This window comes from Mytilus galloprovincialis, chromosome 7 (assembly GCF_965363235.1).
Source record: "Mytilus galloprovincialis chromosome 7, xbMytGall1.hap1.1, whole genome shotgun sequence".
NCBI lineage: Eukaryota > Metazoa > Mollusca > Bivalvia > Mytilida > Mytilidae > Mytilus > Mytilus galloprovincialis.
The window spans coordinates 47798872-47816496 of NC_134844.1; the positions used below are offsets into that span (position 1 = coordinate 47798872).

The 17625-nt window shown below is 30.6% G+C and overlaps 1 protein-coding gene across 2 annotated transcripts in view; it reads right to left on the reverse strand.

Moving 5' to 3' along the window:
• Positions 1-79: 79 nt before the first annotated feature.
• Positions 80-17625, reverse strand: part of LOC143083141 (proton-coupled zinc antiporter SLC30A1-like) — a 28505-nt gene continuing 10959 nt past the window's right edge. For both annotated transcript variants that reach the window (XM_076259376.1, XM_076259375.1), the window contains exons 5-9: positions 15803-15944; positions 15251-15294; positions 14578-14657; positions 11607-11789; positions 80-5076 (exon numbers count right to left, since the gene is read on the reverse strand). In XM_076259376.1, coding sequence (XP_076115491.1) covers positions 4873-5076; positions 11607-11789; positions 14578-14657; positions 15251-15294; positions 15803-15944 — 653 coding nt within the window. In that variant the 3' untranslated portion in view covers positions 80-4872. The remainder of the gene's footprint in view (positions 5077-11606; positions 11790-14577; positions 14658-15250; positions 15295-15802; positions 15945-17625) is intronic.

Sequence of the window (17625 nt, forward strand, 5' to 3'; positions counted from 1 at the left end):
ATTTGTTACCAACCGACGGACAGACTGGACTAATAAACATTTGTTTGTATAAGACATTAGAAAATAGTGTACAAAAACCAATGGTCTCATGTTTTATTGTATAGACTATTTAAAGGCAACTTTGACAATTACAATAATATATGTAAAATTATTATGTACACTTGTCAACAAATCAATAAATAACTGTACAATAAATATGTAACATTTTATAGGTTGTCATAGAAACAAGATATTATAATCATTAACAAACACATTCCATGGAATAATAATTCCATTATAATTATATATCTCATTGTTTCCTTGTACACTTATCTTTACACTGAGTATAAAAAAGTTATTATCACTATTCAACTTTTGGAGAAGATGTTTTTTTTTTACTTTCAATTGAACTGTCTCATTTTTTCCTCTATAAAGTGTCCCCATGCATCATGTGTGTAAGGTATTCTAAATAATCTATTGAAATATAGGAAAATTTCTTGATACACATGATTATGTAAAATTTATATTAAAAAAATAAATTTTGATTTAGCCAATGGTAATGAATTAAAAATGTATAAAATGGACAAATTATTTATACTAAAAATTCACTTAGAATGTACAGTAATTTGTGATCGGTTGTATTAAAATTTAGGTCTATGTGTTTTTCTTTTCAGATACAAGTATTTGAAAGAAATCAGAATTTTGGCATGAAAACGATGTCTTTGGAGTTTTCATATGAATGTATGGAATAATATCAATGTTGACAAGTATAGTAAAAAATAAAAAAAAGAATTTCATAACACTTTAGCCAATTAAAAAGTTTAAATATTTCAGTTTTATTTTTTGGCTTAAGATACTATGTTAAGAAAACACCTTAGCATAGAACTAATTCAAATGAATACACTAAGTTACTCATAACTTTTAATAAAATGGGATATTCAGGATCACTACAACTTAAGTTTGAAACTTTCAATAAAACAGGATAAACACATCTGTCCTGATAAGTCATATGTGAGTGATGTCTTTAAAATATAAACTTTAAATGGATTTCAATTGATCTTGTTTTGTTTCCACAAGGATTTAAATGTGTATGAATACAAATGAAATCTTATGGAAATGAAGAAAAGATTTGTATCCTGTAATTTGGTGTCCTATTACACAGATACAGCCCTACAGATATCGCTATACTGTATCTGTATACTATACAGATATCGCTTTAAAACTCCGCCCACTGCCGGACTGAGTATTGTTTGAACCTGTGTGCCTTCAGAATATGTATTCCAGTTGCATTCCAATGACGATGACAATTGTCGATTTCAAAACGTGTGTAGGATTGTGATGCATGTTTAGTGAATGTCAAGTCTGAAGCGTAGGACAACTCGTACACTTCTGTTTCAAATTTGACAATGTTTTCTTATTTTTTTTTTACTGTTGAAATTAGCTGTTATGTTAAAATAGATAATTATTCACCTTGAGCGATGTATTATTGTTGACCATTCGAGATTCTTTTTTGCGAACCAGTCTTCAGCGTAATGTGTGATTTTGATATTACTACGCAAGCCTCAAGGGATTACAAATCGAAAATAAATGCTAAATATGTTAGTTTTTGTGTCTTTCAAAACACAAACAATATACAGAATTAATTGCAGGATAAAGAAAATAACTGTTTAGTGTCTTTAAATATCAGCTGTATTTGTACTCGGCTCGAAACAGGTGTAGTAGCTCGCTAAAAGCTCGCATACACCTTGTTTGCTAGCCTCGTACAAATACAGCTGATATTTAAAGACACCAAACAGTTATTGTCTATATATTTTAAACCTTAAGGATGAAGCAATTGATTAAACTGACCATACACTAAAAAATACAAATAGCACCTATGTTTTGAAAGCCATATGAAATTATTTTCTGGTGATAAAATGACAAGAAAATTATTGAACACTCATATTTACGAAACAAAATCAGCTGTGCATGTTTGCTTTTAAATTTGTTAATAAAAACCAAAAGTATCATCTGCAAAAATATTTCATTTGAATTTTTTGTATAAAAAAAGCTTTCGCTAACTTCCCTTTAATGAATTGTGGCCATATTTGTTTACTTTTTTCCAATAACAGGGTTTTCTTCTCACTCGCACTGTGTGATAGCTGAATTTTTAATGGAATATGGCATGTTTATTTTTTACTGCATAGAGAAAAGCTAATGCCAAAGTACGGAAAGATACTATTTCGATAGCAGTATATTGCTAAAGATTTAGAAAAAAAGTATACGTACACATGTTTTATAGTAATACTAAGTTACTTAAAAATATAAAACATATTCACCTTTTTTGTTAAATTTAAAGTATAGTATATTCTTTGATTCAGCCTTTTCAGTCATATTTGGTGGGGTATAAAATATTCAGATTTTTTTTCAAAATCACATTAAAAATAATAAAAATATGAAACCGAACTTGTAAGAGTTTTGGTAAAACCTTTGACACTGATATATTCAGGATTTCTTAAGCAAGTCAAAACTTATCTCACAAGCACCGTGATGTGTTATTATTAACCACATCCTCTGTAAAATGTGTGCCCCCTTTAAAAATAAAAATTCTTTAATATGCAGTGTAGAAAATTAAAAAAATCCAAAGAATTTGAAGAATGACTATGTTAAGACTGCACTTAAAAAAACAGATATAAATTTTCCTTTCGTACATTTATGTTACTAGAAATCAACCTTTTCATATTTTGGTTAAGGACTTTAACACTAACTTTCCGATGCGAAATTAAACATATATATTACAAAAATTAAGACAAACACATAAATGTTGACAGTAAAAATGTTCATGATTTAAATTCAATAATAATAAAATGACTTTATACTATAAAGCCAAACATAATATTTGTTGAGTATAAATAATAAAATATAACTGAAACTCTGTAAAATTTTGATCTGTTTATAAATCATGTTATATTATAATTGTAAATTAGTGCCGCACTAAATATAGCATAGTAAAACTGAAGCATGCAATCAATAACTCTGAACGCTAAAATCCATAGACACTTAAAGAGGCAGAGTCTTAATCATTATTCACAACCATAACATTTATAATTGGTCCTCAATTTATTTACTGTAAAGATTGAAATTATTGCGACTGCGTGAGTATTGCAATTATAAAACCTAGCATTCTGATGTCTGATTCAAACACGTGTATGTAGATTTTGCTGAAATCGCAATATTTAATCTCAAAACTTGGTTGACCATGTCAAAATTGAATTCTGATATGACGTGCTTCTTTTGCTTTGTAAACAACACTGTGATAAAATTTTCGATATATCTATACTTAGTGCAGACTCAGAGATATACATAATAATGACTGTTACAATATACTTCCCATGTAAATCTACATGTATTGAATCCTATTTGCAGACCCTTTACCAATTTTATTGATTTAAAAAGTGCAATTAAAAAAACACAAAATAACTGTTATTCTTATTCGGATGCATAATAAAAAGCAGTAATGCACAAGAGCTCGGAGAAATCAACAAAATAAAAATAAAATAAAATTCTGTGAAAGTCTATTAATTTTTTGGGCGCATTTAAGTCATTTCAAAACATGACGTCATACAAATGAAACAGCTAAAGTCGAAAGTTTTCTGTTATGTGAACCATCGAAATTCTTATGATATTGTATTAAAACTGATTTTTGAGGTAGGTTTTGTTTTATTTTCTATTCTATTGCATTATTTGCATATTTAATAATTTCAGCAAGTCAACATGGCGGCTCCTTAGTTACGAAATGTCAACTTTGGATTTGACAGAAGCTTACGAGAAAATCATGTAAATTAAAAATGGTAAATGTTGGGTTTGAGAATGAGAATTAAACAGTTTTTTTCTAGCTGTTATTCACGAAATAACACATGCATGCTACGGATTTATTGAGATATTTGAGCTTTATCTAACAGAGAGTAAAAATGATCAGCCACATACACACCAAACCAACCCTCGCTTCAGTATTTTGATGACCGTATTTGTCCTATTAGAATCAAAATAATTCATGGAAGCCATAGATTGTTGGAAATTTACACATGGCCTGGGCCGTGATATTCGTTAATTTTATACCTCGCTAACACTCAGCATAAAATTCGAATATCACCAGGCCATGTGTAAATTTCCAACAATCTATGGCTTCAATGAATTATTTCTTAAATAATAAATGGTTACAATAAACTATGAATTTACAGTATATTTAGTGCTTTCCTACTGGCTAATAATGCATTTATAAATGTACCTGCTTGGAAAATGTTAAAAAAAAACAATATTAGATTTTCCAATACAATAATTTTCTAAGTTGTGTAGTTCATGGATGTTACAAGAACACATGATGTACAAAAAATAGTTTTCAAATGAAGTAGAATTTAGGGAATATCAATATATGAGCAGGATATTGCATGTTCAACAGTAAAGAATATTCACTGCAGATAAATTTAATGAGAATGCTCAAAGCCCAGTGACAAAATCCGATGCATATTCATTTAGGACAATAACATGTGTATGGATTTTGTCATAAACCATGCTTTGTACTAGATCTGATCACTTCATTGGGTGTTAAAAAATTCTTTGATGCAAAGATGTAACAATAATATCAAAGTAAAAATGTTTGACCACAGAAAAAGAACTCAAGATTTCATTTAGTAAAATTGTGTTCAATGATTTGCAATGGCAAAATATTTTCAACTTTTGACATACTGAAGAACATGTTTTGAATAAGAAAACTTAAACCATTCTTGTGTCACTTGCTCTTAGAAGGACTTTCGAATTGTAACACGCTTGCATGTATGAAGTTCAATAAATGAGCACATGCTTTTCATGCAATCATGGTCCTGAAACATTTATACAATTCAAGTAAAAGTCATACTAATCAAAACATGGAGATGAAGCAGATGTTTTAAGTTTGTTATGATTCGAACTGCTGCGTGTTGGACTGTTTTCTTTACTACTTCGCCTTGCTAGTTCCTGTTTACTTTTTGGCGCACAACAAGTGTCTACCAAACAATTTTTATTTGGTCCACATTCTAATGAACAATTTTGTTTCTTTGGAAAATCTACAGCATCAAATTCCTAAAAAATAAGACAAAACTCATAATATATAATATATAAATATTCAAAACTTTGTAAATTCATATTAAAAGGCATATCTGTTAGCAATAACGATGATAACAGTGAGAAATGCAAAAATAGGAAAATTCACTTTAAGAAATTAATATATTGGCATCTTAACTTACAGCATCAATCTTAAAATTTCTAGGCTAATGTTTCACTTTGATAACTTTTTACACCACTGGGTCGATGCCAATGCTGGTGGACGTTTCATCCCCGAGGGTATCACCAGCCCAGTAGTCAACACTTCGGTGTTGACATGAATATCAATAATGTGGTCATTTCTATAAATTTCCTGTTTATAAAACTTTGAATTTTTCGAAAAACTAAGGATTTTCTTATGCCAGGCATAGATTACCTTAGCCGTATTTGGCACAACTTTTTGGAATTATGGATCCTCAATGCTCTTCAACTTTGTACTTGTTTGGCTTTATAAATATTTTGATATGAGCATCACTGATGAGTCTTATGAAGACAAAACGCGCGTCTGGCGTACTAAATTATAATCCTTGTACCTTTGATAACTTTTTACACCACTGGGTCGATGCCACTGCTGGTGGACGTTTCGTCCCCGAGGGTATCACCAGCCCAGTAGTCAACACTTTGGTGTTGACATGAATATTAATAATATGGTCATTTTTATAAATTTCCTGTTTACAAATCTTTGAATTTTTCGAATCAAAGAGCTGAAAGCTCTGAGGAAAAATGACGCCACTGCCTCTAATATTGGGATATTTTTTATGCAAGTCTTGATTTTCACATACGGTAATAAGTTTAACATTGCAATATGTCTCGTAAGCATATAATTGATATTCGTATATGCGTGTGTGAAGTGAAGATGACAACTGACTGGTTCTTTTTTTAATACAAATGAACAGATCAAGAGTCAAGACTACCTGAATGATCTACAGTATCCAATGACTACTGGCTGTTTTTTTTTTGTACAAATAAATAGGTCAAGACTACCTGAATGATCTACAGTATCCAATGACTACTGGCTGTTTTTTTGGTACAAATAAATAGATGATCAAGAATACTGGAATGATCTACAATATCCAATGATTACTAGCTGTTCTTTTGTACTAATAAAAAGGTCAAGACTATTTAAATGATCTACAATATCCAATGGCTACTGGCTGTTCTTTTGTACATACTAAATAAAGACTACCTGAATGATCTAAAGTACTCTAAGTAATGTGTAATTTTTTTCTTGCAATTACATTTTTCTAAATCAAGAATACAGACTACTATAAAAAAAGAAGATGTGGTATGATTGCTAATGAGACAACTATCCACAAAAGACCAAAATGCCACAGACATTAACAACTGTAGGTCACCGTATACGTACAGCCTTCAACAATGAGCAAAGCCCATACCGCATAGTCAGCTATAAAAGGCCCCGATAAGACAATGTAACACAATTAAAACGAGAAAACTAACGGCCTTATTTATGTAAAAAAAATGAACGAAAAACAAAAATGTAACAAATAAACAAACGACAACCATTGAATTACAGGCTCCTTACTTTAGACAGGCACATACATAAATAATGTGGCAGGGTTAAACATGTTAGAAGGATCCCAACCCTCCCCCTAACCTGGGACAGTAGTATAACAGTACAACATAAGAACGAACTATAAAAATCAGTTGAAAAAGGCTTAACTCATCAGACGGACAAAAATACAAGTGGATTAGTATCCTTTCAAACCAAATGATTATGAAGAGCCTGTTGTAACAAGCTCTTATACCCCACTAGTCCTATAACATATGACTTTGCATTCTTATTCAATTTTTAACGTTTTTATACTGATATTTTCATTATTTTTTGTAATTTTGAATGCGAAGTGTGACACATTGGTAGTAAAAAAAAATTTTCAGAACAGTAAATAACCAGATGCTCCGCAGGGCGTAGCTTTATACGACCACAGAGGTTGAACCCTGAACGGTTGGGGCAAGTATGGACACAACATTCAAGCTGGATTCAGCTCTAAATTTGGATTGTGATTAAATAGTTGACACAGCATAGGTTTCTGACACAGAATGAATGTGTTCTAATGAACTTAAAATTTTTGTTTTCTCTTAGAGCAATTCACTATGCTGTTGAATATTAATCCTCTCAAAAAAATGTTTGAAGAAATTTTCTTTTTTATTTATGAAATTTCAAATGAGAAAAATTGAACCCAATTTTTTTAATCACATCCCCCTTTCCCTTATTCCAAAACTAATCTCAATTAAAATTTCTAATGGAGTTTGCAACAATAACTACTCATTTAAATACATCATAAAATATTAAGATGTAAAAAAACTGCTTGTTATCACTGAATGGTAAAGATTATTTTAATTTATCAGTTGGTAGTAAAAAGTGAATATACATTGTATATTGTATATAACAAAGATTTAAGTTGATTCTGGACAAAGAAAGATAACTCCAATTAAAAAAAAATCTTGCTATTGCACAATATTTTGCAATTAGATATTTCTTGCTTACTATTCTGGACAAAGAAAGATAACTCTAATTAAAAAAAAATTGCTATTTCACAATATTGTGCAATTAGATATTTCTTGCCATTGCGCAATACTGTGCAATTGAAAAGACTTGCTATTGCACAATACTTAATATAATAATTTTAGATCCTGATTTGGACCAACTTGAAAACTGGGCCCATAATAAAAAATCTAAGTACATTTTTGGATTCAGCATATCAAAGAACCCCAAGATTTCAATTTTTGTTAAAATCAGACTAAGTTTAATTTGGACCCTTTGGACTTTAGTGTAGACCAATTTGAAAACAGGACCAAAAATGAAGAATCTACATACACAGTTAGATTTGGTATATCAAAGAACCCCATTTATTCAATTTTTGATGAAATCAAACAAAGTTTAATTTTGGACCCCGATTTGGACCAACTTGAAAACTGGGCCAATAATCAAGAATCTAAGTACATTTTTAGATTCAGCATATCAAAGAACCTAATTGATTCATTTTTTGTCAAAATCAAACTAAGTTTAATTTTGGACCCTTTGGACCTTAATGTAGACCAATTTGAAAACGGGACCAAAAGTTAAGAATCTACATACACAGTCATGACAGTTAGATTCGGCATATCAAAGAACCCCAATTATTCAATTGGATGAAATCAAACAAAGTTTAATTTTGGACCCTTTGGGCCCCTTATTCTGTTGGGACCAAAACTCCCAAAATCAATACCAACCTTCCTTTTATGGTCATAAACCTTGTGTTTAAATTTCATAGATTTCTATTTACTTATACTAACGTTATGGTGCGAAAACCAAGAAAAATGCTTATTTGGGTCCCTTTTTGGCCCCTAATTCCTAAACTGTTGGGACCTAAACTCCCAAAATCAATACCAACCTTCCTTTTGTAGTCATTAACATTGTGTTTAAATTTCATTGATTTCTATTTACTTAAACTAAAGTTATTGTGTGAAAACCAAGAATAAGGCTTATTTGGACCCTTTTTTGGCCCCTAATTCCTAAACTGTTGAAACCAAAACTCCCAAAATCAATCCCAACCGTTCTTTTGTGGTCATAAACCTTGTGTCAAAATTTCATAGATTTCTATTAACTTAAACTAAAGTTATAGTGCGAAAACCAAGAAAATGCTTATTTGGGCCCTTTTTGGTCCCTAATTCCTAAAATGTTGGGACCAAAACTCCCAAAATCAATACCAACCTTCCTTTTGTGGTCATAAACCTTGTGTTAAAATTTCATAGATTTCCATTCACTTTTACTAAAGTTAGAGTGCGAAAACTAAAAGTATTCGGACGACGACGACGACGCCAACGTGATAGCAATATACGACGAAAAATTTTTCAAATTTTGCAAATTTTGCAGTAGTATAAAAATAGTAAATAATGCTCCCGAGGTCATATGTTATAGGACTAATTACCCACATACTCATTAAATAAGTTACTAGTGACATAGTTATTTCTGTTACTTGAAGCAAATTCTATTTCTGTAGATTTATACAATCAGTCAGGGGACTTACTTAAATAAGTGATTTTCTAAATCACTTATTCAAGTCCATAAAGGTTGGAAGTTAGAGTTGTCTTTCTTTAACAATCACCTATTTAAGTAGTACAAATTAATCACTAGAAGAAGTGATTTAATCTTATTGTAGCTTTAAATATAGAATATTAATGATCCAGGGACTAATTATCATTTCTAAAGTTATCAGAACCAACATTTGTGTTGTCTGGGATGACCTTGTACTGAATCTAGGATAATGACATAAAAATCACTTGTTTAAGTATCATACCTCAATTTCCTTCCCAAAAATCACTTATTTAAGTATCATTATTTTAATAACCCCCACTAATTTCAACACCCCCAAACAGAGAAATTTTTATCGCAAACAGTAGAATTTTATTACATAATCTGAAAGATGAAACCTTGAACTTCACAGGAAAAATATGCCCACTGCTGGGAAAAATCTTTTAAGAAAGTATCAGTTCATTATGTAAAGCCATTATTATAGCATTTTTTCAAATAAAATAGAATTTTCAGCTAAATGATAGCATCAAAGGCATAAACCTTGCTACTTAAAAGAAGCAAAAAGTTCATTTTTTTCAATTTTAATAATTAAAAGATATTATTTAAACCAATGTGTTTAAAATTTTGAAAAATCTACAAAATCCCAATTTGTGACAAAACTTCGAATTTGCTACTCAAATAAGTGATTTAAAAATGACTTATTTCAGTAAGTCCCCTGACTGACAATAGCATAATATTGTTATACTTGTTTTCTTTCACCGTGAAGATTAGACAAATAGGGATACTCCTTTGATTTTTTATTTCATGTCAGTCAGGTCCCTTTATATGAAACTTGAAACCACTTCTCTGCCATATTGATATTTTATAACAACTCTGCTCAATTTGATATTCATTCTTTAACCATATATCATAGTAAACTAATTTTTAATTTACACTAATCCACAATCTTTCATGTCAAATTTCTGTCTCCATTTAAGTTTATGCTTTTGAACCATCATAGTATTAAACACAATTCCAAGTAATTATGCTGTTATAGTGGGTCACCATATATTCAACTTGGGTGGCATTCCAGTTATTGAAATTTGTGTCAGATTGGATAATGAACTAGACCTTTAGGAATTGATCTCATTATTTAATATGGAACCATAGTATGGGACCCATACCCGGTAACAAAATAAAACATGTCAAGCCGCAAAATTTATCACCAGAGATTACAAGTCAAGAGAGGATGGATAAGTCTCCAAAACGCTTGCCAAACTGGAACTTCAACAAGATCTCCAGACAAGGACGAACAAGGAGTTGAAGCCAAAGTTAGTATTTATGTAAAAAGTAGTTGAGGGGCTGATTTACGCTATTGAACCAGACGAATTCCTCAAAAAAGCATGTCCAAAGAGAACAATAACTGCAGAGAAATTCAAAGAATACCACGCAACAATTATTGTGGAAAACAATGGAAAAGCAAGTAAAGAATAACTCTTACTGTGAGTTTATTGACATTCCACTAAGTAAAACACCGTACATTATACAAACTCATCCTTTGTAAGACAGTGATCGCACCAAATCAGCTATGACGACACTGTTGTGCACGCATCAAACGTAGAGAGCTTCAAATCTGTTCTCCCGCCCCGCCAATAAATAGGCGGCGCTCTCTCAAACCGTTGTATTAAAGCCAGCATCTATATCGACAATTTATTCACATGTCATACAGATACAGTCTGTTACAGACTCTACAGGTGTAACTTTGTAAACAAAGATGGATTTCCGGTACTTCGATCTGTCTTATAACCAGTAGAAAGTGGACCAACACGGACATATTATATTTTCTTATAAAAAAGGCAGTTGTTTGTAAAACGAAAAGACTATCAAGTATTCCCCGATTAATTATATATCTTTAATGTTTTAACAATGTTTTAGTTTACTTCACATAATCAATAAAGTTATAAAAATAGATTTATGAGTATCTTAACTACATTGGTTGGTACACTTCGATCTTTTTGGTAATAAGAAGGACCGGAGGTATGTAAACTGGTTCCCGGTTGATTTATATTACTACACATGATAATACAACCTCGCAGATTCCAGTTTGTATGTAAAATAGTAAATACGAAACCAAGCGCGGTAGTCGGAGAAATGTAATGGGGAAAAAAATATACGAAACCAAGCGCGGAAGGCAGAGAAATGTAATGGAAGTTCAGGTCAGCAGTATTGGGACAAGACGCTGAAAGCGTCATTTTCCAAAAACTAAGGATTTTCTTAAGCCAGGCATAGATTATCTTAGTCGTATTTGGCACAACTTTTTGGAATTTTGGATCCTCAATGCTCTTCATCTTTGTACTTGTTTGGCTTTATAAATATTTTGATATGAGCGTCACTGGTGAGTCTTATGTAGACGAAACGCGCGTCTGGCGTACTAAATTATAATCCTGGTACCTTTGATAACTTCTTTCATTAAAATTAGTTATCTGAATTGACTTACATCGATAATCTCTGGCTGTATAGTTGTAGAATGTATTCCTGCTTTATGAAATATATCTTTTAATTTTTCTGCCACAACCATATATTCCTGTAGATTATGGACATGGATATGAGCGGATGCTATGATTTTATTACCAACCAACTGCCACACATGGAATTCATGTAGTGCTAAAACACCTTCTATCTGTAAAAAAGGAAATATATGACATGAATAAATAAAGGGGAAATAAAAAACACTTTCTACCTGTAATATAGAAAATATATGACATGAATAAATAAAGGGGAAATAAAAAACACTTTCTATCTGTAATATAGGAAATATATGACATGAATAAATAAAGGGGAAATAAAAAACACTTTCTACCTGTAATATAGAAAATATATGACATGAATAAATAAAGGGGAAATAAAAAACACTTTCTACCTGTAATATAGGAAACATATGACATGAATAAATAAAGGGGAAATAAAAAACACTTTCTACCTGTAATATAGAAAATATATGACATGAATAAATAAAGGGGAAATAAAAAACACTTTCTACCTGTAATATAGGAAACATATGACATGAATAAATAAAGGGGAAATAAAAAACACTTTCTACCTGTAATATAGAAAATATATGACATGAATAAATAAAGGGGAAATAAAAAACACTTTCTACCTGTAATATAGAAAATATATGACATGAATAAATAAAGGGGAAATAAAAAACACCTTCTATCTGTAATATAGGAAATATGGAAATAAAAACACCTATCTGTAATATAGGAAATATATGACATGAATAAATAAAGGGGAAATAAAAAACACCTTCTATCTGTAATATAGGAAATATGGAAATAAAAACACCTATCTGTAATATAGGAAATATATGACATGAATAAATAAAGGGGAAATAAAAAACACCTTCTATCTGTAATATAGGAAATATATGACATGAATAAATAAAGGGGAAATAAAAAACACCTTCTATCTGTAATATAGGAAATATATGACATGAATAAATAAAGGGGAAATAAAAAACACTTTCTACCTGTAATATAGGAAACATATGACATGAATAAATAAAGGGGAAATAAAAAACACTTTCTACCTGTAATATAGAAAATATATGACATGAATAAATAAAGGGGAAATAAAAAACACTTTCTACCTGTAATATAGGAAACATATGACATGAATAAATAAAGGGGAAATAAAAAACACTTTCTACCTGTAATATAGAAAATATATGACATGAATAAATAAAGGAGAAATAAAAAACACTTTCTACCTGTAATATAGAAAATATATGACATGAATAAATAAAGGGGAAATAAAAAACACCTTCTATCTGTAATATAGGAAATATGGAAATAAAAACACCTATCTGTAATATAGGAAATATATGACATGAATAAATAAAGGGGAAATAAAAAACACCTTCTATCTGTAATATAGGAAATATGGAAATAAAAACACCTATCTGTAATATAGGAAATATATGACATGAATAAATAAAGGGGAAATAAAAAACACCTTCTATCTGTAATATAGGAAATATATGACATGAATAAATAAAGGGGAAATAAAAAACACCTTCTATCTGTAATATAGGAAATATATGACATGAATAAATAAAGGGGAAATAAAAAACACCTTCTATCTGTAATATAGGAAATATATGACATGAATAAATAAAGGGGAAATAAAAAACACCTTCTATCTGTAATATAGGAAATATATGACATGAATAAATAAAGGGGAAATAAAAAACACCTTCTATCTGTAATATAGGAAATATATGACATGAATAAATAAAGGGGAAATAAAAAAACTCCTTCTATCTGTAATATAGGAAATATATGACATGAATAAATAAAGGGGAAATAAAATTGAGAATGTAAATGGGGAATAAGAGACAACAACCCGACCAAAGAGTAGATAACAGCCGAGGCCACCAATGGGTCTTCAATGCAGCGAGAAAATCCAGCACCAAGGGGTAGTCCCTAGCTCGCCCCTTACTAAAATAGCATATATGTGAATCAGACAGCAAACAAAAAAGAAAAAAGAAACCCAAAAGTCCTAGCATACTCAATCTTTGTTTGGATTTTTAATTGTATGTCTACATAATTAGTGTGCTGTCCACATCAACTTGGCCAAAAATACCAGAATAAGATAAAAATAAGAATGTGTCCCCAGTACATGGATGCCCCACTCCCACTATCATTTTCTATGTTCTGTGGACCGTGAAATTGGGGTAAAAACTCTAATTTGGCATTACAATTAGAAAGATCATAGCATAGGGAACATGTGTACTAAGTTTGAAGTTTATTGGACTTCAACTTGATCAAAAACTTTAACCTGAAGCAGGATAGACAAACAAACGGATGAAGGAAAGAACGAACGCACAGACCAGAAAACATAATGCCCCTCTACTATCAAAGGTGGGGCATAAAAACCATTCTGGGAAATCTTTTATTGAGAATAATTCAAAGTCGACAGAAATAAGTATAGGAAATAAAAAAGTCATCCTAATATTGAACATTGCTGATTTCCAGTAAAAAGAATTGGTATTCATATCCTCTTTTTTTCAGCATCACCTAAGTTTATATCATCTAAGTCTGGTTCATTTTCATCACAATAGTACCTCATTTTGTGCACCTTTTTTTTAATTTCCAGTGGATTTTTTTATTTTTGTTTAATCTGATATCATGTGAAATACTAAGTTTTCTCCCCAGTCACAGCAGTGGCATAGACTTAACCTAAACAGTGTTTCCGGAAAAATAATGATAATTTTGAGGGGATACAACTTTCATTTCTCAAAAAATATAATTATCTGTAATATCAAGCAAACAAACATGTTTATCTATGTATATCATACATTGATAGCATTTCAGAATGTCTTTAATTGGCTCTCATAGCAAAACTTGTAATAATTCAAACTTGGATTTCAAACAATTTCTACCTTCTATTTTCATAACTCTTACTTTTTCTATATCTTCTTTAAGTTTATGTACTTTTATATGTCTTGGTACAGTCTGTAACAGTATTAAACCTGAATCTCTCACTGAAATAAAATAAAATGATTTTAGGTATTGAGATGAAAAAATTATAAAGTCAACATCATTTTAGAGTATATATACTTCCTATATTATATAAACATAAGAAGGATACTTTAATCTTACTTCCTATGTTTAAGAAAATTGTGTCCTTGTGAATGAAAAAACTGTAGTCATCTAAACTAACCTAAAATTAATTTTAATAAAAACAAACGCTGATGTGGCTGTGCAAACAAACACTGACAACTGTCCAGGATTGCTTCAAACAAGGTGCTAAAACCAACCAATAAACAAACAAACAAACAAACAAACACAAATATGTACAGGAAAACAATGAAACATGTACTGTATATAGAAAGCTGGTGATAAGACAAATCATTGGCAGAATCTGTTAATTTTTTACCAGCACCAAGGGGTAGTCCACAGCTCATCCCTTACTAAAATAGCATATATGTGAATCAGACAGCAAACAGAAAAGAAACCCAAAAGTCCTAGCATACTCAATCTTTGTTTGGATTTTTAATTGTATGTCTATATAATTAGTGTGCTGTCCACATCAACTTGGCCAAAAAGTACCAGAATATTGACATGTCATACTTACATAATGGAGCTGTGGTACTCAGAATGATGATGACCATTAATATACTGGAAAAAACAAAACCATTCTTGTTATAAATTATCAGTTCTATTGAAAACAAAAAAAATATTTCTCTCACTCAGAGCAAATAAGTTATATTCACAGACTTTGTGCATCTATAATAAGTATGCAAACTGTAAAAATGTTTCTATCTTTTTTTCTAAATGCTCAACATTATTCAAATGACTAAATAACATTAATCATAGTGCATACTGCATAAGGAACAGATCTTGAAGTCAGTGGGAAAATTGCATAAAGCGTACGCTTTTTTTTCAAAGTAAGTTATACTACATCGTAAGTCTTTGTAAGCTTCTGTACAAAGTTAATTACATATTCGATTGCTCATTCATTAAATGCATCTACCAAAATAAGTCACGGATACAAATTCACCAGCACCATTTAAAAAAAAAAAGTTAAATTTGTTTTAAAAAATATCATTCATTCTTCATGTTCTGGATCTTAAATCATACAACCTACGAATAAGGGATTGCAACTTTTCTTATTCCTGATTATTACCTCATAGCTGGATCCATGTAATACTTCCAGTCATCTTCTACAAACCATATCAATAAGGCACTAATGATGACAATGACAGAACCTAAAGCATCTCCTAATACATGTAGAAACACACCTCTCATATTTAACTGGGCACCAGATACTAAAAAAACAAATGTGTAATGATCATACATGTACTAAAATTTTAAGGAGAAAATTTACACAATAAAATTGACTCTGACATCTAGATCTTTTTGTAAGTAAATTTTATTTGGAATAGGATCCCAGTTAGGGCAACCAGTCCGGTACCCACGAATGTAGTTCTTAAAAAAAATATATAACTTTTGTTATAAACTGTGTAGTGTTATTATTTCACTAGTTCTGTAACTGAATGTAGATTTATTTGAAAGGGTAGGCTTTCTAGTTTGAATTTCTGTAAAAATTTTGATTGATTTAAATGTAATCTGGCGTCAGTACAGAGTAAATTGCTATATTCTAGCCTTTATTCTTCCCCGGAAGTAGACAGACTGACCCTGTTGTCAATAAAAAAAAAATTTGCAACAGAATGCCGGTCATGAGGCACTGTGATTGTACTTAGACACTTCAAAATGAATGACTAACATGAACCAGAAGTCCCAAGGTGGCTATCAAAATTATTCATTGAACAGGACCCTATGTATTTACTATGATTTTTAATGCGTTCCAATGGGGCAAATAATTGGGTCCCCGTTCCATTTAGAGTTGGGCAAGATATGTATAAATTAACATGGTTGACATGAGATCTGTAAAGTTCTTTTGAAACTGACTTGATATTTAAAATACAAAAAACAAATTATAAGCACACTTGACAGAATAAACAGCACACATATCACATGGCATATAGGTATTCAAAATTTTATTGGTACAATTTTTTTACATTGAAAATGTACTTTATGTTGAATTGTCATGACTAGAATAAAATGCTTTTTACTAAATCATCCCTACTTGTAAAGTAAATATAAATTCAATGCATGTACCTACTTCATTTGTGTCCTTGTAAACATAAACCTACTTGTGAATATATAATTAGTTACAGATTAGTATGTCAGTAAACTTGTCTTATTGCACATGTTGTAGGAGTTTTTCTAATTGCTATTTTCTTTGTACATGTATGTCATATCTTAAACTCTAAAATCATAAAAAATATAAAAGAACTTATATATATGAAAATTAGTGAGGTAGTAGATATCAAAGCAGCTCCTAGGGTCACATGTTATAGGTTTTTAACAAGTGGATTGTGAATGTTTGTTTCACTCTTTGTTAACCTAATAAACAAGTCTGTGGGAATATATATGCTCCTTTTTAGTTTAATCAAACAAAAAAATAGTTTGTTAGATATTGCATGTAGTTTATGATTTTTTTTAAATCTTGCAAAACCTGGAAGAAATTATATGATTGCCATGTTGTTGAAGTTTTTCATGGTCATAGTATATACTCAAATTAACCCTTCTATTTTTATTTGCTGAAAAATCATGGAGGTGTTATAAATTTTCTAACGTCAGACACGCGAAGCAATGAACAATGATGAATGTGTTTTAAATTTGATAGATGCTTGTGTGCTTTTTTATAGAATTGTTTGTTTTTCAAGATTGTAACACAGTGATGACTGCTGTACCCATATTTTGACTATTTTATTTATTATGACTGTTTTGTTCGTGCATCGTTGTATAAAATATAACAGAATTTGATGAGACTGTCATAACAGTGAGAGGTAAAAAGTTAGCGCTATAAAACCAGGTTCAATCCATCATTTTCTACATTTGAAAATGCCTGTACTAATTCAGGAATATGACAGTTGTTGTCCA